The sequence below is a fragment of the Aquarana catesbeiana genome, linkage group LG08, assembly GCF_042186555.1.
Source record: "Aquarana catesbeiana isolate 2022-GZ linkage group LG08, ASM4218655v1, whole genome shotgun sequence".
Lineage (NCBI taxonomy): Eukaryota > Metazoa > Chordata > Amphibia > Anura > Ranidae > Aquarana > Aquarana catesbeiana.
The window spans coordinates 15,891,397-15,915,100 of record NC_133331.1 but is presented as its reverse complement, the minus strand read 5'-3'; the positions used below and the strand labels follow the sequence as shown (position 1 = coordinate 15,915,100).

Here is a 23,704-nt window from a genome sequence, read left to right as displayed (position 1 = left end):
CTTCATTTTCAAAAACAAATGAGAGCTGCAAAATACTCACCATGCCTCTCAGCAAATAGCTTTGGGTGTCTACTTTCCAAAATGGGGTCATTTGGGGGGGTTTTGTGCCACCTGGGCATTCCATGGCCTCCGAAACTGTGATAGGCAGTGAAGAGTGAAATCAAAAATGTACACCCTTAGAAATCCTGAAGGCGGTGATTGGTTTTCGGGGTCCCGTACGCGGCTAGGCTCCTAAAAAGTCCCACACATGTGGTATCCCCGTACTCAAGAGAAGCAGCAGAATGTATTTTGGGGTGCAATTCCACATATGCCCATGACCTGTGTGAGCAATATATCATTTAGTGACAACTTTGTGCAAAAAAAAAAAAAAAACAAAATAAATTGTCACTTTCCCGCAACTTGTGTCAAAATATAAAATATTCCATGGACTCAACATGCCTCTCAGCAAATAGCTTGGGGTGTCTACTTTCCAAAATGGGGTCATTTGGGGGGGGTTTGTGCCATCTGGGCATTTTATGGCCTTCAAAACTGTGATAGGTAGTGAGGAGTAAAATCAAAAATGTACGCCCTTAGAAATCCTGAAGGCAGTGATTGGTTTTCGGGGCCCCGTATGCGGCTAGGCTCCCAAAAAGTCCCACACATGTGGTATCCCCATACTCAGGAGAAGCAGCTAAATGTATTTTGGGGTGCAATTCCACATAGGCCCATGGCCTGTGTGAGCAATATATCATTTAGTGACAACTTTTTGTAATTTTTTTTTTTTTTTTTTTTTTTTTTCATTATTCAATCACTTGGGACAAAAAAAATGAATATTCAATGGGCTCAACATGCCTCTCAGCAATTTCCTTGGGGTGTCTACTTTCCAAAATGGGGTCATTTGTGGGGGTTTTGTACTGCCCTGTCATTTTAGCACCTCAAGAAATGACATAGGCAGTCATAAATTAAAGACTGTGTAAATTCCAGAAAATGTACCCTAGTTTGTAGGCCCTATAACTTTTGCGCAAACCAATAAATATACACTTATTGACATTTTTTTTACCAAAGACATGTGGCCAAATACATTTTGGCCTAAATGTATGACTAAAATTGAGTTTATTGGATTTTTTTTAGAACAAAAAGTAGAAAATATAATTTTTTTTCAAAATTTTCGGTCTTTTTCCGTGTATAGCGCAAAAAATAAAAACGGCAGAGGTGATCAAATACCATCAAAAGAAAGCTCTATTTGTGGGAAGAAAAGGACGCAAATTTCGTTTGGTTACAGCATTGCATGACCGCGCAATTAGCAGTTAAAGCGACGCAGTGCCAAATTGTAAAAAGTGCTCTGGTCAGGAAGGGGGTAAATCCTTCCGGGGCTGAAGTGGTTAAGGAAATTCCTTCATGGGTAGCAATTGAGTCTATTGACTGTGACCCTATTTCAGTACCTAACATGTTATGGTGAAGACCAACTGATCGTACTTCTATTCGCAATCCTATCACAAAACATTCTTTATCCATCTGGAACAGACGCAAAACTCCTCTTGGCCTTCAATCTCCTCATTTGCCGCTCCTTTCTTTTGTTAAAAATCCTGCGTTTTACCCTGCCTGGATCGCTCCTAATTCTTTCAAAGCATGGAATACAGCTAATTTATCCCGTTTATATAATTTGGTATCTGCCTCCTCCATACATTCTCTTCCTACTTTGTGTGATAAATTTGGACTTCCTCAATCGGAACTGTTCCCATATTTACAAATCAAAAACTCTCTCCAACCTTATCTCAATTCCAACTCCCAACTATCCCAGATGTCGCGTTTTCGAACGCATATGTATTTCTGACCCTCGTGCTAGAGGACTTGTTCCCTTTCTCTATACGCAAATTTTAGGTAGTACTAACACTTGTTCCCCCCCCCCCATATGTCTCCAAATGGGAACTAGACTTTAATCTCTCATTTAATGCTACTGAATGGTCTAGCATATGGGCCGCCACTAACTCTGCTTCTTTTAGTGTTGTTGCTGTGGAAACTGACTTTAACCGCTTCAGCTTCGGACCATTTGGCTGCCCAAAGACCAGAGCCCTTTTTTTTTGCGATTCGGCTCTGCGTCGCTTTAACTGACAATTGCGCGGTCGTGCGACGTGGCTCCCAAACAAAATTGATGTCCTTTTTTTTTTTCCCCACAAACAGAGCTTTCTTTTGGTGGTATTCGATCACCTCTGCGGTTTTTATTTTTTGCGCGATAAACAAAAAAAGAGCGACAATTTTGAAAAAAACGCATTATTTTTTACTTTTTTTGTTATAATAAATATCCCCAAAAAATATATAAAAAAAAAATTTTTTTTTTTCTCAGTTTAGGCCGATATGTATTCTTCTACATATTTTTGGTAAAAGAAATCGCGTATATTGATTGGTTTGCGCAAAAGTTATAGCGTCTACAAAATAGGGGATAGTTTTATGGCATTTTTATTAATAATTTTTATTAGAAGTTTATTAAAAAAAATTTTTTTTACTAGTAATGGCGGCGATCTGCGATTTTTATCCTGACTGCGACATTATGGCGGACACATCAGACAATTTTGACACATTTTTTTGGGACCATTGGCATTAATACAGCGATCAGTGCAATGCATTGATTACTGTAAAAATGTTAGTGGCAGTGAAGGGGTTAACACTAGGGGGGCAGTGAAGGGGTAATGTGTGTCCTAGTTTGTGTTCTAACAGAAGGGGGGATGGGACTGTGCAGGGAAACTAACAGATCGCTGTTCATACTCCGTATGAACAGACGATCTGTCAGTTCCCTGCTCAGAGAATGGGAAACTGTGCGCTTACACACACAGTTCCGGGTTCCCTGTGTGCCCAGAGCGATCGCGGGATCCCGGTTGGTGATGGAGACCGCCGGGCACTCGCATCAGCTCGTGGAGCGAGCATGCGCCCCCTAGTGGCCACAGGGTGAAGCGTCGTTACATAACGTCGTTTCACCCAGCCGTGCCATGCTGCTGCAGTACAACTGCGGCGGCTGGTCGGCATGTGGTTAAGGTGCAAACCCGTTGGTATTTGATCCCCGCCAGAATTTCGAAATATACTTCTGATTACCCCGGAGCTTGTTTTTGCACCTGTTCAGAGTCTGGCACTCAACTTCATTTTTGGTGGGATTGCCCAATTGGCAAAATATTCTGGAAGGCAGTTTTTGACTTGGCCTCCAAAATCTTTGATGCACCTATACAGCCCAAATCCTGCTACAGCCCTGTTAAACCTGAAAACTGATGGGGTCACACAGAATAAATGTCACCTTCTTTTACAGCTCCTAACAGCCGCAAAAAAAAACATTGCTAAGGCATGGAAAACTCAATATTTAATTCTAGCTGAAACCATACACAGAACTAATAAAGCTCTTATCCATGCTAATATGGAAGCAATCGAAAAGAGATCGAATTGGTCAATTTGAGAAGCTCTGGCTTCCTTGGGTTAAGCATTATTTACCTCCAGACTTTGATGACGCAATATTATTGCCTTGGTAATTTTACTCTATTTGCCTTGACTATAATTTCTATTCATTTGGGATCCCATCACCACTTGTAACCCCCATTCCCTTCCCCTCTTTTTTCTACCCTCTCCTCTCTATCTACTCCTTTTTTTTTTATATTGTGTGGTACTTATATACACATTATCTCTTCTGTTTTTAATATATACCTATTAGATCGATTTCCTTATTACTGCTCTTGCAAAATGAGCCAATAGTCACCAGCTTACTTTTTTCCTTCTGATGGAATTTTCTAATGTTTTCGATGTAATACTTTATTGGTTTATTCGTTGCTCTACTCTACATTGTTATGTACTCATCTTGTTCATGAATCAATATGTTTACCTTTATTGCTATTTGAATATTGTACCACCATCCTTGTATGTACTCAATTTGTCAATCTTTGTTATATTTATAAAACAATAATCAAATTTCACGAGAAAATCCAAAGCGTTTTGGCCATTCTAATGCCGCGTACACACGACCGGTTTTGCCGTCGGAATAAACTCCGAAGGTTTCTCTGAGGGAACTCTGACGGAATTCCGCTCAAGCGGTCTTGCCTACACGCGGTCACACCAAAGCCCGACCGCCCAGAACGCGGTGACGTACAACACGTGCGTCGGGACTAGAAAAAGGAAGTGCAATAGCCAGTAGCCAATAGCTTCCGTCTCGTACTTGCTTCAGAGCATGCGTCGTTTTTTGGTCCGTCGGAACAGCATACAGACAAGCGGTTTTCCCGATAGTAATTGGTTCAGTCGGAAATATTTAGAACATGTTCCATTTCTAGGTCCATCAGAATTTTCGAAAAAAAAAATCCCGATGAGGCCCACACACGATCGGAATAGACGATGAAAAGCTTCCGTCAGACTTTTTCCATCGGACATTCCGTTCGTGTGTTAAAGTTATTCGGGGCATTAAAGTTATTGTAAAGGCACAATGTTTTTTACCTTCATGCATTCTATGCACAAAGGTAAAAAAAACCTGTGTGCAGCAGCCCCCCAGCCCTTCCTAATACTTACCTGAGCCCCCCTCTGGATCCAGCAATGTCCACAAGAGCCTTGGCTCTCAGGGGACTTTGGAGCCATTGAATCACAGCCTGTGAGCCAATCAGGAGACAGAGGGGGGCAGGGCCGAGCCGCGGCTCTGTGTGTGAAGGGACACACAGAGCCGTGGCTCTGGAGCGCACCGGCATGGGTGGCACCTGCATGCACCTCCCACCCAGCAGGAGGGAGGGGCCAGGAGCGCCAGCGTGGGACCTGAGAAGAGGAGGATCAGGGCTGCTCTGTGCAAAACCATTGCAGAGCAGGTAAGTAGGACATGTTTGTTATTTTAGAAAAAAAAAATAAGACTTTAACATCGCTTTAAGGCCTAATGGCCGAAAAACACATTGGCTTCTTATTTGGCAGTAATCCACTGATTTTGAGTAAACATCATCTGTTTTAGCCTATAAACCCCAGCTCTGGCTTTTCCCTGTGACTGAAGACATTGCTTATTGCTCAAGGAATCCCTAGCAACCTCTGGAGGGACTCTAGGGTTTTCCCAGAACCCTGGTTGAGAAAGGCTGCTTTTTCTTTATTTTACTGACCGCTTGGGGAGCCCAATATACTTAGAATATTCTGGGGTGATATTGTGTGTTTATGCTGAATATGCAGAGGCAGCTCTCTAATTAGGCAAATAAGGCGGTCGCCTAAGGCCTCGCACTCATAGGGGCCCCGCAACCGCCTCATTGAAGAGCCGCCTCTGCTGACAACAATGCCACTGCGGGCGGTGTTAGGCTCCGGCCAGCAGTGGTTTAACAGGCAGAGGAGAGAGAGGACGGAGTGTGGCTCTGTCTTGAGGAGGAGGCAGGGCCAGTGCTGTGTTGTCTTGGGTAGGAGAGGGGGAGGAGAAGGGGAGGAGGTTCCAGCAGCTGGAGCAAAAAGTTTCCTGCTGCTCCGGAGACGCAGATCGCGCCCCCCCCGCCCGTCACCCCCCACCACTGGAGTGCTCAGCGGAGCGGTCCCCGCACACCCGGGCTGGAGGAGGAATCTGGCATGCAGTGGGGAGGACAGGAAGAGGAAGGTCCCGCGGAGGAAGTCCCACGAGCGCTGTATGGAGCAGATGGAAAGGGAGGTAGGAAACAAGAGGTGTCCGGACCGGGCCACCTCTCTCTCTCTCTGGGGCTGTCAATCGGTGCGGGGAGGGGGGAACTGAGGCTCCACCTGCAGGGAGAAGCACAGCTACCATGCCACAACCCCTTCTGGTTTTTATATTCACCCCCTGTCCTGTCCCATGCACTCCACTCCCTTCCTCCTGATCATCAGTGTCACAAACAGTAAGGGCAGCTCAGTCCCACTGTGCCCACCTGTGATTGGTAGCCCCTGACCCTTCCCTCTGCCCTGCCCTTACCCCCACCTATGCGGGACTCCACTGGGGGGGGGGGGTTGGGAGGTCCCAGTCCAGTTCTGATCCTCAGCCTTGGTGGGCCAGGCGCTCTGCATCCTGCGCTGGCACTGCTTGCTGATTGGCTTCTCCGCTGCTATCTCCTTCACTGACACCAGCACCGAGATAGAGAACGCAGACACCAGCACCGAGATAAAGACACTGACACCAGCACCGAGATAGAGAGCGCTGACACCAGCACCGAGATAGAGAGCGCTGACACCAGCACCGAGATAGAGAGCGCTGACACCAGCACCGAGATAGAGAGCGCTGACCCCAGCACTGAGATAAGGACGCTGACCCCAGCACTGAGATAAGGACGCTGACCCCAGCACTGAGATAAGGACGCTGACCCCAGCACCGAGATAGAGAACACTGACCCCAGCACCGAGATAGAGAACACTGACCCCAGCACCGAGATAGAGAACACTGACACCAGCACCGAGATAGAGAACACTGACACCAGCACCGAGATAGAGAACACTGACACCAGCACTTTAAAGCTCTTAATATATGTAATTTATACAGTTTATTTTTTTGTCGCTTGAATTATTTTTCCCATTATGGGCGTGAGTGGGGCCTCATGTCTAGGTTTTGCCTAAGGCCTCACAAATCCTAGAGCCACCTCTGTGAATATGTATTTCATAAAGGTTTTGCATTTCCCTAATAACGTTTCCAGTAACAATACAGTATATTAAAGGTAATGATGTGGGTAGCTTATAGTTTTAAGAAAGAAAAGCAAGACAAAGCCGCTCTTCGTACGGTCACACCATAATGCTTCATCAAAGCAGTTGGCTTCCGACACGGTCCTTGTCCTAAGCCATGCCCCTCTTATGCCCTGTACACACGGTCGGACATTGATCGGACATTCCGACAACAAAATCCTAGGATTTTTTCCGCCGGATGTTGGCTCAAACTTGTCTTGCATACACACGGTCACACAAAGTTGTCGGAAAATCCGATCGTTCTGAACGCGGTGACGTAAAACACGTACGTTGGGACTATAAACGGGACAGTGGCCAATAGCTTTCATCTCTTTATTTATTCTGAGCATGCGTGGCACTTTGTCCGTCGGATTTGTGTACACACGATCAGAATTTCCGACAACGGATTTTGTTGTCGGAAAATTTTATAGCCTGCTCTCAAACTTTGTGTGTCGGAAAATCCGATGGAAAATGTGTGATGGAGCCTACACACGGTCGGAAATTCCGACAACAAGGTCCTATCACACATTTGCCGTCGGAAAAATCGACCGTGTGTATGGGGCATTAGAGTGGGGACCGCGTTAGAAGACAACTACTTTAACCAAACCTTATACTGTGACCCTACGAAAGGGTGGCTTTGTCTTTCGCTTTTTGCTCTGGCCTCAGGCTTAGGCCTTTAAACCGGCCACAGATGGTTCGAATCTCGGCCCGATTCAGCCAGAACTGGCCGAGATTCAAATCACGTATGGGCAGGCTGATTGTACCCAAGTTGATCAATCGTTCAACGTGGGTACAACCAGCCTGTTGGATTTTACATGTGATTATTGCCAGTGGTTATTACAGCCGCTATCAGTGTTCACTGTTTTCTCTTGGCAGGGAGGCGCCCTCACTGGGAGAACACAATGGCTCCACGGGAGGAATTCCCCCATCAACACTGACTGTGTTGAGGAATCAAGCAATTTTCTTCACTACCAACCCATGGTTGCAGGAAAGAAAATCACTCCGTCTATGGCCGGTTTTAGTCTGTTTCCTTAGACCGTGTTATTGTGCATACATGCATACTCTGCAGACCACTTGCAGCTCCCTGATGCATGGGTAGGGTTGCCACCTCAGAACACATAATAATTACACAGGTTCTGTGGCTGATTAAGGTGGTAATTAGATTCACTTGGTGCCTTATCTGCATTAAATTAGCCTCAGAACCTGTGTAATTCATATGAGTTCGGGTTTAAAGGGATGAGGTGGCAACCTCTGGGCAAAGGGACCTCCTGTCTCCTGGGTGGAGTCCTGAACTATTGACAGATCCTTGATTATAGAGGCTGTGCACACCTGCACACACAGCCTGCTGGTCCCCAGTAAAATGTGGGGCCAGGGTTAGAGTATTCTTCCTCGCTAAGACTCTTCGAAGCCTATGGCCTTTAGAACCTAATCTGTAACTTACTAAACCTGGAGAAAACTGAAAAAAAACGTTTTTGTTCTGCTCAGAACCAACATTCTGGAGCCCCTTGGCCTGCATCAATGAGAACCCTGTGTGATCTGTAATCCTACTAACACAGTGGCTGAATACAGCACTGTCAATAAATATATACTGTATATACACACCCCTCTAGGTTGTGTAAGGTTCCTTATTTTGTAAAGTAAAACAATTTGGCAGTTAGCATAAAAAAAACAAGAAAAAAAAAAAAACAGAAGTAACTCTTCACTTTTCCAAAAAGGGAAAAAACTGCTTTACATTTGTTGCTGTTCCTTTTCCAGGAAGGTTTCAAAACTTCTTCCAAGTATACAGTGACACGTCTTCTGAGTCATGACATGGAAGAATAATGAAGTGAACGTTGTGCTTTCCTTACAGTGGCTGTAGATCGGTTACCAAACTTCCACTCTATACCAAACACAGCAGATGGCAAACCATTGCCCCACCACCAATGCTCCATTCACCTGAACAGCGAACATATGAACCTTCTAGATGAGGCCCATGAAGACGCCTGTCAGGGAAAACCATCAACAAGGTATAAAAGTTGAAGAACTGTAGAACGTGTAGAAACATAGAAGAGTGACGGCAGAATAAGACCAATTGGTCCACCAAGTCTGACCCACTTTTTTTTTATATATGTTTTTTTTTTTTTAAGTTTTGTGAATGGTGGTGGAGTGTGGGGGTGGGGGTGGAGTATATAAACCAGTGTAAAGAAAAATAGTGATATTGAAGAACAGGACAGCACTACAGCCATGGGATACACCTCACCAGAGCTAACACAGCCAACGAAAGCCAATACCCCCGAGTTCTGCTTTAACCTTCGTCTCTGGAGTTCTCCGAATTTTGTAGGCTGGAGGAAATCTCTTTAAAGCAGAACTCTAGTCAGCAAATCATTAACGCAGACTCTAGGCACCTGCCTAGACCACCTCTTCTGCTATCTATACAAGTGGTTTATTTCAGGCTTGTTCGTTTTTTTTTTTCTGTGGCCCTACTCCTCAGCCTCAGTCTCACCAGGCAAGAAGGATGCGTCCTCCTCCTGGGATATGTGAAGAGGATAATCCAGAAGGCTGAGGGAGCCAATTCACAGATTGGTGGGGGGGGGGGGTGAAGCTGGCACACATCATTGGGGGCCAGGCTGCCTGAACCTGGAAGAGGCAGCTGGGCTTTCGGTGACTTGGTGTACCAAGATGGTTGCGTGGGATAAAGGCTGTGATACCCGATCAGCGAATCACAGCAGGACAAGGCTGGATTCCCTGGGTAAGTGACTATGCTTTATGATGAGCACCCAGCAATACAGGTAAGATGGGATGGGTAGGGGAAACAGAGGAGGGGGGGTTGAAGTACTTCTTTAATAAACCCTCTTATCACCCCTGCCATGATCAATATCCAACCTCAAAATCTTTAAAAGTACCTTCTATTCCATTCTAAAGTTGTCTGATGTGTGTGTGTGATGGTCCTGAACTGATAGAACTGAGACTTGGTTCTGATGGATACACAGTGGGTTGAGTTCTCCTTCAGAGGAGCCAATACACAATGAAGGTATAGTGAGCGTATGTGGACCTTGTTCTGGTCCTAGGCTGCTACCTCTCTGATCATGATAAAAAACACCCAGCAGATGACAGACTCTGAGTGGGTGTTGAGGAGCGCCTAGTAAAAAAAAGTTCATATCACTCAAAGGCCTTTAAGAAATGTTTATTGGTGAAGAGCGTCAAGTAAAGCCAATGCGCTTTGGAGGAAAGGCCTTCCCCTTCCTCAGGGCTGGAGCAGGAGATGTAATTAGAATTATGATGAGATGCAATGGGAGAACAACAGTATATTAGGGCTACAGAAAGAGTGTCAGACAATAATGGTATTATGAACTGCCGGCATGGTACTTTCTATTCCATTCCAAAGTTGGGGTCATGTGACTGCTCCATTGTCTTCCTTCTCCTTGCAGTGCTCTCAGCTCCCTAACATCATTATTGGTTGTTCAAAAGTTCAAATGATATTTTTCCTAATGTACAAACTGTTTATGCCTTATTGATAAACAAGAGCGATGGTGATAGATACAAAGTCCAAAACCCCACAGCAACCAATCAGAACAGATCTTTGGTTAAACTGACATCAGGTTCCTCTGTGTATCTGTACCTTTACTGCTTTTACTGCTTTTCATCATTACTGCTCTTCATCTTCATCAGCTGTAAATTATATCATACCAGCTATTCATTCTTACATTGGTACAATCCCAGTTCTGCTTTGTGCGGGGAACACAGACTTTCAGACACATGTAACCCAATTTCCGGTGTGATTGTTCATTTGTATCTGCAAAGTTAAGTGATAATTGATTCCAGAGTTTCGTTTGGATAGATAATATGAGGACTTCTCTTCATTACAATACTGGTTGGCCAAGAACTAGATTTGCGTATTTGATGAGCTCTACGTGCTCCAGCATGGAAATTGTTCATGTTCTCTGGTGTGCTGCCCGGAATGTTACATGGCAATCTTCCTTCATGCTCTCATGTGTGGTGCCGAGAATATTACATGGAAAGTGTACTTCATGTTCTCCAGTGTGGTGCCGGGAATGTTACATGAAAGTCATTCTTCATATTCTCCGATGTGGTGCCAGGAATGTTACATGGAAATCACTCTTCATGTTCTCTGGTGTGGTGCCAGTATTCTGCTGAGAAAGTTCCGCTCGGTGGATAAGGACCCCCCTGTACTGCGCAGGCGCTGTGCCTGCGCAGTAGGATCCGGCGGAAATAGCAGAAGGTGAATAGGTGAAAATCAGCTGTACACGGCGCCTGTAAGAGGGCCCCTCACGGGCTCGCTTTGCTCGCCACACTTCGGGCACGGCCTCGCTTCGCTCGGCTCTTTTTTATTCCCCCTCTAGGTCCACTTGGATGGTGGGGCTTCAACCTGGACCTAGGGCGCAGGCGCCGTGTACAGCTGATTGAAGATTTTGAACTTCGGCTATCTTCGGCGGCTCATAGTAATTCGTACAGCGCAGGCGCTGCGCCTGCGCAGTACAGGGGGGGTCCTTATCCGCCGAGGGAACTTTCTCGGCAAGACACCGGGAATGTTACATGGAAGTCATTCTTCATGCTCTCCGGTGTGGTGCTGGGAATGTTACATGGAAATTGTTGTTCATGTTCTCCAGTGTGGTGCCAGGATGTCACTTGGAAATCATTCTTCATGTTCTCTGGTGTGGTGTCGGGAATGTTACATGAAAGTCGTTCTTCATGCTCTCCGGTGTGGTGCCGGGAATGTTACATGGAAGTCGTTCTTCATGCTCTCCGATGTGGTGCCGGGAATGTTACATGGAAGTCGTTCTTCATGCTCTCCGGTGTGGTGCCGGGAATGTTACATGGAAGTTGTTCTTAATGCTCTCCGGTGTGGTGCCGGGAATGTCAGACCAACAACAACTGACTATTACAATATATGTATTTCAGTTTCTAGATGTTTGTGTATAGAAATGATTCTTTAAATAGTTCTTTCATCCATTCTTCACATTCTTTATACTTTGAGGGCATTAGTCATTCATATTATGCATTTATTTCTAAGATGACCTTCCCAATCAGGCTTCTATTAGCATGTTTATAGTGTTTATCGGTACTTGGAGGAAATAAAGTGCTGATTTAGCCTGGAAACCTTTGCAGACAAGTTCTTCATCTAGATTTGTATTCTGTGTATTAAAGTACATAATTATGGATAGCCCATGAATGACTGCTCTACCCTTACTGGAAGGGTGCTCATAGTTCTTATTCCTCCTCTTTGCTCTGTCTTATTATTACATACATTTTTATACACTCTTCAGACACTTTGTTAGGTACACCTGTTCAATTGCTTGATAACACAAATTGCCAATCACATGACAGCAACTCAATGCATTTAGTTATCTAGACGTGGTTAAAGGTTAAAAGTTATAGCGTCTACAAAATAGGGGAAAGGTTTAGGGACTTTTTATTTTTTTTATTGTTTTTACTAGTAATGGCGGGGATCATCGATTTTGAGCGAGACTGCAACATTGCAGCAAACAAATCTGACGCTAAGGGACACTTTTTGGTGACCAGTGACACCAATACAGTGATCAGTGCTATAAAAATGCTTTGATTACTGTATAAATGGCACTGGCAGGGAAGGGGTTAACACTAGGGGGTGATCAAAAGGTTAAGTTTTCCCTAGGGAGGTGCTTTCTAATGCCTTGTTTCCACTGAGCGGATCGGTTCGGGTCGGTACAGTTTGAATGGCATAGAATGGTCCGGTCTATTCAGGTGAGCATTTCCACTGCAAGTGGGACCACAAGGGGCCATACAGGGTTTAGAAAAAATGCCTCAGCATAGCACAGCAGAGGGTTTTCTGTCAGCCAATCAGTGGAATGTATCGTAGCTCTGCCCTAACCGAACCGTTCCATTTTCTATGGCCCCACATCTGAAGCAGGACCCTGAATGGAACAGTTCGGTTCGGTTGTATGGGCCACTTTCATAATGGAAACACCCAAAATAGCGTACTGTACCGAACCGAACCAAACTGATCCGCTCAGTGGAAACGAGGCATAACTGTCAGGGTGATGGGCTGACTGGGAGTAAAGAGAGATCGTTGTTCCTGATCACTAGGAACAGATGATCTCTCTCTCCTCCCCTGTCAGAATGGGAATCCACCTTGTTTACATACTCAGATCCCCGTTCTGCTTCTCTCCCGTGGCACGCCCACAATACCATAGGCACTGACTGATGTCGCAGCCAAGCCGCCTTGTTGCAGTATATATGCGGAAGGCGGTCGGCAGGTGGTTAATTGCCATCTGAAAGTGGTTGTAAAGACTTAAGGTTTTTCACCTTAATACATTCTATGCATTAGGGTGAAAAATCTTCTGTGCTGTAGCTCCCCCCCCCCCCCCTTTTTTTTTATTAACTGAGCCCAGCTGCTGTCGCTCTCCTCATTGGACAGACTGATAGCAGCAGGAGCTTTAAATAAAAGACAGTTTTTTTGGCATGATCAGTCATATTACCAACATTAAAGGATATGTAAAGGTTTGTTTAAAAAAAAAAAAAAAAAAACATGTCATACTTACCTCCTCTGTGCAGTTGGTTATGCACAGAGTGGCCCTGATCCTCCTCTTCTGGGGTCCATCAGCGGTGCTCCTGGCTCCCCCTCTTCTCGAGTGCCCCGTTGGACAGCCGCTCTCCCGTGTGCTGCTGCTGCATCCATTGCCACAGACAGCAGGACTCGGCCCCGCCCCCCCCCAGCTCCCACGTCATTGGATTTGATTGACAGCAGCGGGAGCCAATGGCTGCGCTGCTATCAATCTATCCAATCAGAATCTGGAGCTGGTGTGCTTGTCCTCGTTGCTGGAAAGACAGGGTTCAGGTAAGTAAATGGGGGTTTGGGGGGGCATAGAAAGAATGAAGGTGAAAAAATTGAGGGTTTACAACCCCTTTAATGACAAAATTTCACTATACCTGCCAGGGAAGGCAAATTTTTCAGCACAACTGTACCTTGTCTAATCCCCCAACATCCCACCTAATCTTAAATCCCACCCTACCATTGTTACGACCCGGGCCATGTGCCAAGAACTTTTGGAGGAGGTACATCTCCCCCTTTTTTCCTATCCTCCCCAGGAAAAGATGATCTATATTGTTTGCCCCCAGGAGTAGAAGATCCGAGATTTCCTAGAATCAGTTCACTCCTACTGTAGATATTCTGAGCACATTATTTTGTTTGTAACCAACCAACCCCCTTATGGGAACAAATGGCGACTGATTCCAAACTAGCAAGTCTGGAATTCTACAATACAGACCAACCCTCTCACTTTCTCAGAACCCTCTCCAAGAGCTTAAGAATTTGCTTTTACCCACTCACCACATTCTAAAAAGAATATATACAGTGCAACAACTCTTTGTTTAAATTCTCTGCCAGATTCTACCACTACATACTGTACTTGATTTAAAGTGGTAAAGAGACCTACAGCCTGCTGGGGATGTGACCAGGCATATGGAGACATCTCACATATCTTCTGATTATGACCAAATGATAACAATGTGCAATCAGAACTGGAGTTCTGGAAAGTGTTTGTAAATCTATTACACAGTAGGTAAGGGCTGTGTGCATGCCAGCCATGGAATTTACTCAAGTCTTGTACTTCTCACAGGCCTATGATTGAGCTATGTATCCCCTCAACACTAGACCCGACCCTGGCTCCTCCAGGATGTCACGTGATTTCCATCTTCTCCCAATATGCTCCATACACCCTGACTGGAGGCCGGCAGTGGGATGAAGAAGAAAGGAATAAATATGCAGATAATGGTAAGTGATGACTCTATGTTTGTTATGTTGTATTTCCAAATGAATTTCCATTGAATATTACTCATCTTGTAAGTTGTTAGGTTTTCTATTGTTGTAAATGTGAATTGGCCATTTCTAATTCCAAGATGACCCAGACTAAACCAATATCTGACTAACATAGCAAAGTGTGCCTTCTAGTTGGAGAAGTCATCAAAATCTGTAGGTGATGTTTTGTGCACGGAAGTGTCACATCCAGTTCATCCTATTACCAGATCCAGCAGTTTCAGTCCAAAATGAAGGTCAATTTCCCTTCAAAAAATTGTTAACTGGCAAATTTTGCTGATTGGATGAAAAGACAAAAGCCTCTTCAAGCCCCCCAAAACAGTCAAACAACCCATTACCATACCATAGTTTAGTAGTTATGAATAAGTATGCCATTATCCAGTCCTTGCTATTTCATGATAGGACATTCCACTGCTAACCCTCTCTCACCATAAGGACCATCTTCCTGCACTGTGCTTTCACTTTAGGTCAAATCAATGTGACGAGCTCCCTGCAGTGCCGATTGCAGTTTGGCTTAGGATCGGGGAGCTCGGTCTCAGCCGTCCTTGCTGTTCCTCCTATCGAGGTATACAGGGGGCCCCTCAAGGGACCCCTGCAGCAAGGTGACCTCAGCGACTCCTATACTTCAGCCACTGGTCTCCATTCAGTGTCCTCCACCTGAAAATTTATAGAGCGCTGCAAATGCGAACTGAATCGCCTCAAGGCGCTAGTGTGATTGCTGTTGTCAGCTTCTAGAAGAGGAAGGTCTTGAGTTTTTTCCTGAAAGCCAGATGGTTTTCTTCCATGCGGATGTGGGGCGGAAATGCGTTCCATAGTCGAGGTCCCTGGACTGCGAACCTTCGTTCTCCCTTTGCTTTGTAGCGGTATTTGGGAATGAGAAGGAGGTTTTGGTTAGATGATCGAAGATTGCGATTGGGTGTGTAGTGTTTTATTTTCTCTCGAAGGTATTGAGGCGCGTTTCCTTGTATGCATTTGTGGGTGAGGCAGAGGGTCTTGAATGTGATCCGATTCTTTACGATTAGCCAGTGTAGGCTCCTCAGGGATGGGGAGATTGACTCCCAGGGTTTTTTACCTGTTAACAGTCTTGCCGCCGTATTTTGGATGAGTTGTAAGCGCGCAAGCTGATATTGGGGTAATCCTATATAGAGCGAGTTAGCGTAATCGAGTCGGGAATTGATGATTGTTCCAACTACTGCTGCTTTGTCCTCCTCTGGGATGAAGGGGACCTCTCTCTGCCAATCACTCCCATGGCCTTTGTGACAGACCTAGCCGGGACAGAGGCTTTTGGAGGGGACTGAATGCTAGCCTCTTGCCTACCTGGGTCCTGGCATTTGGGGGAACGGTGCTCTTTGTGAGCTGTATGCCTGGGGACCCTTGAGGTGGTGTTACTTTGGATTCAGATCCATATCCCCCAAAGACACACAGACTCTGGGAACCCTGTATATGCCATAGAAATAGTGACTGATTCATACTGTTGGGACACATACTGTTAGATGCTAATGTCATCAACTCCAGCCACCTATTTGTTGTCTTATATAATGTAAATGAGTCTAGTCTGGCTTGCCACAGCTTCTAAGAGTCTTTCACCCATTGTTTGTGCTAATTAACCCTGCAATTGTATGAAGAAGTCCTGTGTTGATATTTACGATAATGTGTATTGTATAGTCATGAGCTAGGAGTCGTGAAGTCTACCCTGAGGGGTCATGTCTCTGAGTCACCTAGTCTGGGTAAATGATTTAGTAAACTAGCTCATGTTAATTAGGGTTCTGGTTACAGGTGTATTGTTAGAGTAATATGAGCAGGAGGGAGGAACCTCCTCTTTTACTGTATGTAAGACTTGTATTTTGGTTCTAATAAAAGAGTCCATGTTCAGCAACTAAACAAGTATCGCCTTGTTTTGTGCTTGTGAGAGGTTGGAATATCTGATATCTATATTCAGACTAGGAGGAAGTGGTATATGACGAAAGCACTCAAGCGGAGTGTGGGACGTTTCGTTACAGCCTTCATTCATTGTCCTCCACTCCTCTATGCCAAGCTGACCTCCACTCAGTGTCCTCCCCACCTCTCTGCCAATCCCTCCACTGGCTTCAATCAGTGTCCTCCACCCCTCCCTGCCAATCCCTCCACACGTTTCCATTCAGTGTCCTCCACCCCTCTCTGCCAAACTGACCTCCATTCAGTGTCCTTCATCACCCTCTGACAATCCTTCCACTGACCTCCATATTCTGTACCCTCTACCCCTCTCTGACAATCCCCCCCGCTGGTATCCATTCAGTGTCCTCCACCCCTCTCTGCCAATTCTTCCATTGGTCTCCATTCAGTGTCCTCCACCCCTCTCTGGCAATCCCTCCACTGGCCTCCATTCAGTGTCCCCCTCCTTTGCCCATCCCTCCACTGGCCTCCATTCATAGGGCAGGTTCACTTTCAAGTGATGGCTGATGTGATTGTGAATTTAAGTGCCAATGAAAACTTCCATCTATAGACTTGCCCCTTAGCAGAATACGGTCAGAGAACAGAAAGGATGTACAGTTAAAAATGAGGGGCCAGCACACCGATAATTAACCAAAATGTGAATAATTCCAAATGTCGATAGATTTGCTCTAAGTGAAGTTTTATTAGAAGAACAAATCTTGAGGATTCCCGCTCCTCCCTCACTCTGATGTACAATTGTGATTTTATATCGGATGAATAACACTTTATTGTAGAAGATGGGCACTCTGGACCGCTGGGCTCCGGCTAATAACGGCGGGTGATGTTGTAGAGCCGTACCCCAATTTTCCTGAAACCCTCTAAACAGACAACCTGCATTCAAATTATTTCCTTCCATTCTTTTCAGTGTTCGGCTGGATAGAGAAATACGCTCCGGGGTTCAAGTCGACTGTGATTGGCAGAGATGTCCTGACACCGCCCGACCTGGAGAGTATATTCGGCCTCCCCGGAGGAGTATGTACTGTACATTCTATAACCAGCGCTTGTACTGCCAATGTCTTATAAAAGGGAATGCTTACTCTATGTCATCACTAAAGATGCGCTCACACTTGGCGATTTGGAATGGCCAGCAGAGTTGCTGCAATTCCGCCTGCGATTCCAAATTGCGTCAAAATGCGCGGTGCGCGTTCGGGTGCCATTATTCTCCATGGCACCCCAAAAGCAGTGCGATTCTGCCGTGATTGTCGTGCAACAGGATTGCGGCAAAACGTAAGTTTAATCACTTGAACCCCAGACCTTTTCTGACATTTTTTGTTTACATGTAATAATCTGTATTTATTTGCTAGAAAATATCTTAGATTTTTTTAGGATTTTTCAAATGCAATTTTTCTGGAAAAAAAATACACTTCTTGATTTTTAATGCACAAAAAACAATATAATATCCAATTGTTTGGTAAAATGTGAAAGATGATGTTACGCCAAGTAAATAGATACCAAACATGTCACGCAATGGTAACAAACAACATAAATTTTACTATCCATAGGCTGAGGCTTTTAAAGCCTTTACAGGTTACCACTTTAGATTTACACACGAGGTCTGGTGCTGGAATTACTGCCTGTGATCTGATGTTCATGGTAATACCTCACTTGTGGGGCGATAGCTGTTTGCGGGCGTGCATTCGCCTTTGCGCGCAAACTCACGAGGATGGGGGGGGGGGGGGGGCACTTAAAATTTTTTTGCTTATTTTTGTTTTTACATTGTTGCTTTCAATTTTTTTATCACTTTTATTGCTGTCACAAGGAATGTAAATATCCCTTGTGACAGCAATAGGCAGTGACAGGTACTCTTTATAGAGAGATATGGGGTCTATAAGACCCCCATTTTCCTCCTCTGCTCTTAAAAAGCATTAAAAACTCCAAGATCGGTGTGATCAAATGCTTTTCATTTTAAAAAATGGCGCAGTTTACTTCCGGGAAACCGAAACTGATGTAGGCTCATCGCCAGGGCCAGGACAAGGGGTGGGCAGGAGGGACGGCTGCCCTGGGCATTGTGGTATCATGTGAGGTGGGGGGGACCGTAAGGAGATTGGAGGGAGGGGATTAGTGTTGGGAGGGGGAATTTGGGGGGGGGGCAGCAGGGGATAAAAATAGTTCTAGGAGGGGAAAATTGGGGGGGTGGGGGTGCTAGGAGTGGTGATTTAGGGGGAATTTGTGTTGGGAGGGGGGGTGGAGTAAGAGGACTTGTGATAGGAGGGGGGAATGGGGGCTTTGTGCTAGAAGAGGTGATATGAGGGGGGGAGGGGAATTGACCTAGGAGGGGAAATTTCTTTTGGGGAGGATTTGTGCTGGTAGGGGTGATTGGGGGGTATTCATGCTAGGAGGAGGGATGAGGGGGGGGGGGGGTATTTGTGCTGGGAGAGGGGATTTGGAGAGGGGAGGATGTGTACTAGCAGGAGAAATTTGAGGGGAAGAGGATTTGTGCTAGGAGAGGTGATTTTTTTTGGGAGGGGGCAAAGATTTGTGCTGCAGGGATTTCAGCAGGGGGGTGGATTTGTACTAGGAGGAAGAGGAATTTATGCTTGAGGGTAAGCATGCAGATTAGTGATCTTTTTTTAGGGGGGGGGGTGGAGTAAGAGGTTTTGTCCTAGGAGGGGGGAATGTGGGGGGAGGGGTGTTTGTGCTAAAAGAGGTGATATGATAGAGGGGGTAGGGGAATTGACCTAGGAGGGGAAATTTCTTTTGGGGGGATTTGTGCTGGTAGGGATGATTGGGGGGGATTTGTGCTAGGAGAAGGGTTGGGGGGGATTTGTGCTGAGAGAGGGGGTTTGGGGGGGTGTACTGGGGGGGGGATTTGTGCTGAAAGAGGGGATTTGGGGGGGTGTACTGGGGGGGGTTTGAGGGGTAGAAGATTTGTGCAAGGAGGGGTCATTTTTTGGGGGGGAGGGGGCAAAGATTTGTGCTGGGGGGGATTTCAGCAGGGGGTGTATTTGTACTGTGAGGAAGGGGAATTTAAGCTTGGTAAGCCTGCAGATTAGTACCAACATTTCTTTTGGGGGGATTTGTGCTGGTAGGGATTATTGGGGGCTATTTGTGCTAGGAGGAGGGATGGAGGGGGGGATCTGTGCTGGGAAAGGGGATTTAGAGGGGGGGGGATTTTGAGGGGTAGAGGATTTGTGCTAGGGGGCAAAGATCTGTGCTGGGGGGGATTTCTGCAGGGGGGTGGATTTAAACTGGGAGGAAGGGGATTTATGCTTGGGGGTACTAAGCATGCTCAATTTTTTCAATTTTTTTTTGGGGGGGGGCACAGTTTGGCATGTTCGCTCTGGGCTCTAGATTACCTTGTCCCGGCATTGCTCATCGCTTCTGGGTTCTTATATCATAGAGGTGATCACAGTCCTTCCGGTCTTTGTTTGCTTCTATGATCAGCTGGTGAAAGTGCCGGCTGGTTGATTGGATGTCCTGGTGGGACGAGAAAGTCCTCCTCCCGCTGCTTGTTAAAGCAAACCAGTGGCTAGTTAGCTGCTAGAAAAGCTTTTACAAGAGAGCCGACCGCTGGCTCTAAAAAAAAAAAAAAAAAATACGGGGGTGATGCCTGCACCTGCCGGCATCATCCCGGGTATAACCACTTGAAGTTTAGCGACATAACGGCGTGTCGCTGGTCGGCAAGTGGTTAAAAATCACTCTAAGCTTGTCACCTAAAAAGGAGCAGGAACTTCTTTTGGGCAACAAGTGCACATAATGCAACCCATTGATGTGAATTGCCCCCCCCCCCCCCCCCCGGGAAAAAAAACGTTTTTCTTTTTCTGATGGGCACTGATAGGCTGTACTGATGGCCACTGACTGATGAGGTGGCACTTATGGGCACTGATTAGGTGGCACTGATGAGGAGGCACGAATATGTTGCATTGATGGGAACTGATAGGCTGCACTGATGGGATCTGATGAGGTGGCACTGATGAGGAGGCACGAATATGTTGCATTGATGGGAACTGATAGGCTGCACTGATGGGATCTGATGAGGTGGCACTGATGAGGAGGCACGAATATGTTGCACTTATGGGCACTGATATGTGGCACTGATGAGCACTGATAGGCGGCACTGATGGGTGGCACTGGCAGGCACTGGGCACAGATAGACAACACTGGTGGGCACAGATAGGTGGCATTGGTGGGCATGGATAGGCGGCACCGATGGGCATTGATGGGTGGCATTAATGGGCAGCAGTGATGAGCATTGATGGGCAGCACTGATAGCCAGCACTGACTGGCATCACTAATGACCACTGATTGCTGGCACTTGTGGGCACAGATTGGTGGCAATTGTGGGCACTGGTGGCAGTGATTGTGGCAGTGGTTGGCAATTATTGCTGGCACTGGTGGGCACTTAATTGTAATCAGGGCACTGATGATTAGTGCCCTGATTACATACCTAGCTGTCCCCTGTGAGGAGATGCCGCTGATCGGCTCTCCTCTCTTCACACTCTATCAAGTGTGAGGTGAGGAGCGCCGATAACCGGCATCTCCGTGTTTACATGTGACCGGCTGTGATTGGACACAGCCAATCACAAGGTTAAAGAGCCGCGGCCCCTTGTCTGCAGCCCCCCACAACCCCAGCCTCGGGTTGTGTGGAAGAGGCCCTTGTCCCCCCTGAATATGGGAACAAGGTGGTTGACTTTTGGGGTGCCCGAGCCCCTCCTGGCCCCAAGCATCCACCTCCCTTTCATGGGCTGGCTTGCTGTGTGTTTGGCTAGGGGTTTGTTAGTGTTTGGGAGGGGCACAATATTTGTTTAGTTTGGGGTGGGATTTTTCACGTGGGGCTTTCATTTTTTAAGCCTTAACAGACCCAAATGGCCTTATGTGTATTGGGGGGGGGGGGCTATTTTTTTGTTTTGGGTTAAAATCTTGCAGCTGCAATGTAGATTTGTAAGTTTTCTCTAAAGCCGTACATCTTTGAAGCAGCATTTTGAATACATGCTACAGATGCACCAATTTACAGGCAGAGTAACCGCCCCCCCAAGTTACTAGCTCTTAAGCAATTTTGCATTTTTAAAGGCACTTCTCCTTGTTTTGTTTTTGGGGTTGTGCAAATTGGTGACATGGATATACTGTATGTCCCTTAGGGTGGGACCTGGGCCCCCCCTACCCATTTTAAGGCCAATAACTAGAATATAAGCCAGCCAAGTGGGGACTCGAAAAATTAACAAGTCAGTTCCCATAGACTGCAATGGTATTTGTTGTATAACTTTTGCCCATGTTAGGCTCTTTGTTTGCCCCCCCTGGACCGGGGGGTGTTTTGTCCCATCTGTAATTTTGTAGCATGCTGGATGATGTGCTTAATTTTGGACAGGGGGTGGCTCATTTTGTGCTTGCTGCATTTGGGTTGTTCTGGGCATGCTCAGGGTCTTTGGGGGTTTTTTTGTGGTGCTTTTTGTGTGTGAACAGCACTTTTTGGTGCTTTTCGTGTGTGAACAGCACTTGGATTTTTCTGAGCATGCTCAGAGAGTGTGTTTTTGGGTTAGTAATTTAAGGACACCCTTAACAGGTGTACCCACTTTGAAGTTCTGTCTCTACACTGGGTGAACTTGCATTTTGTGTGTTTCATGGACTGTCCATGTGTTTTCAATTGCCTCATTAGCACACAAACCTATGTTATATAAAGCTTGCAGATAGCATTCTTTACCTTGCCCTGAAAAGAGCCAAGATTGTCTGTCTGTGGTGTGTTTATAGTTTGTAACAAATGTATTTTCTCTTTGTATTTTGTGTTATGTCTTTGCAAAACAGATGTGTTTTAAAGTATTTTTTTGGGGGGGGGGGATATTTTTCACTGAAATATTTTTGATTTTGTCAATCTGTGTTGTTTGTAGGTTATTAGTTTCACTTTGATTTAATTGTCTGTGCTGCATTATTTTGCAAAATCTTCCTCAAGCTGTTAATAAATGTTTAAATCCTTAAGAGACTGTCCGTTTGTGGGCGCAGTCCTTTTAACTCCTGTTAATTTCCTCTGCAAAATGGTCAGACCTCAAAACCATGTTAGTTAGTGTCTCAGATTAAAGGGGTTGCAAACCCTCGGGTTGGTTTTTTCACCTTAATGCATCCTATGCATTAAGGTGAAAAAACACCTGGCACCCCACCTGGCAGTGACCAGCCCCCCCCCCCCCTTTTACTTACCCGAGCCCTGGAATTTCACCCGGTGGAGATGCACTCTTCCTCTGCCCAGGGTTCTTGGCTCTCGATTGGATAGATTGACAGCAGCCATTGGCTCCCTCTGCTGTCAATCAAATCCAATGACGCAGGCTTTGGGGGTGTGGGGCTGAGCCCAGCATTCATGTCCATGGATGCAAATACTGGACTCGGGAGCGCTACCGTAAGGTAACCCCCCGGGGGAGCGCTTCTCCTAGGGGGTTATCTGTTCTGGGGAGGAGCCGCGAGGCCAATAAATGTCTGTGTGCCCGGCTGGTACAAGTGTATGATGACATATAGAACACTTAATGGAAATCACAACATGTCTGTTAAATCTCAATGCTGATTAGCTATCAGGGTCTGCACACATGTATAAATGCGTAATATGAGACTGATTTCCTCCTGAACGGAGAATCCAGCTTGGCTCTGATCCCTTCTCTCTCTCCTTTGTTTTCTGCACAGAATATTTTCCATGGAAGTATGTCCCTGGATCAATTATATTTTGCACGCCCGGGGCCGGGGTCCTCTGATTACAGATCTCCTATACAAAGTCTGTACCTGTGCGGCAGTGGAGCTCATCCAGGTGAGATATCATTTCCTTTTTATATTTTTTTTTTTTAATTTTTAATTCTTATATAAAAATATTTTAATTAAAAAACAAAACAAAACAAAACAAAACAAAAAAAAAAAAATATATATATATATATATATATATATATATATATATATATATATATATATTTAAATATACAGTATCTCACAAACGTGAGTACACCCCTCACATTTTGTAAATATTTTCTTCTATCTTTTCATGTGACAACACTGAAGAAATGACACTTTGCTACAATGTAAAGTAGTGAGTGTACAGCTTGTATAACAGTGTAAATTTGCTGTCCCCTCAAAATAACTCAACACACAGCCATTAATGTCTAAACCGCTGGCAACAAAAGTGAGTACACCCCTAAGTGAAAATGTCCAAACTGGGCCAAATTAATCATTTTCCCTCCCCGGTGTCATGTGACTCATTAGTGTTACAAGGTCTCAGGTGTGAATGGGGAGCAGATGTTTTAAATTTGGTGTTATCGCTCTCACTCTCTCATACTGGTCACTGGAAGTTCAACATGGCACCTCATGGCAAAGAACTCTCTGAGGATCTGAAAAAAAGAATTGTTGCTCTACATAAAG

At 45.5% G+C, this 23,704-nt stretch overlaps 1 protein-coding gene across 2 annotated transcripts in view; it reads left to right on the top strand.

Annotated features, from left to right (window-relative positions):
• Positions 1–23,704, top strand: part of LOC141105602 (pyridine nucleotide-disulfide oxidoreductase domain-containing protein 2-like) — a 127,533-nt gene that overhangs the window by 88,731 nt on the left and 15,098 nt on the right. For both annotated transcript variants that reach the window (XM_073595546.1, XM_073595547.1), the window contains 4 exons: positions 8,468–8,624; positions 14,214–14,368; positions 17,247–17,353; positions 22,982–23,102. In XM_073595546.1, the coding sequence (XP_073451647.1) occupies positions 8,468–8,624; positions 14,214–14,368; positions 17,247–17,353; positions 22,982–23,102 (540 nt within the window). The remainder of the gene's footprint in view (positions 1–8,467; positions 8,625–14,213; positions 14,369–17,246; positions 17,354–22,981; positions 23,103–23,704) is intronic.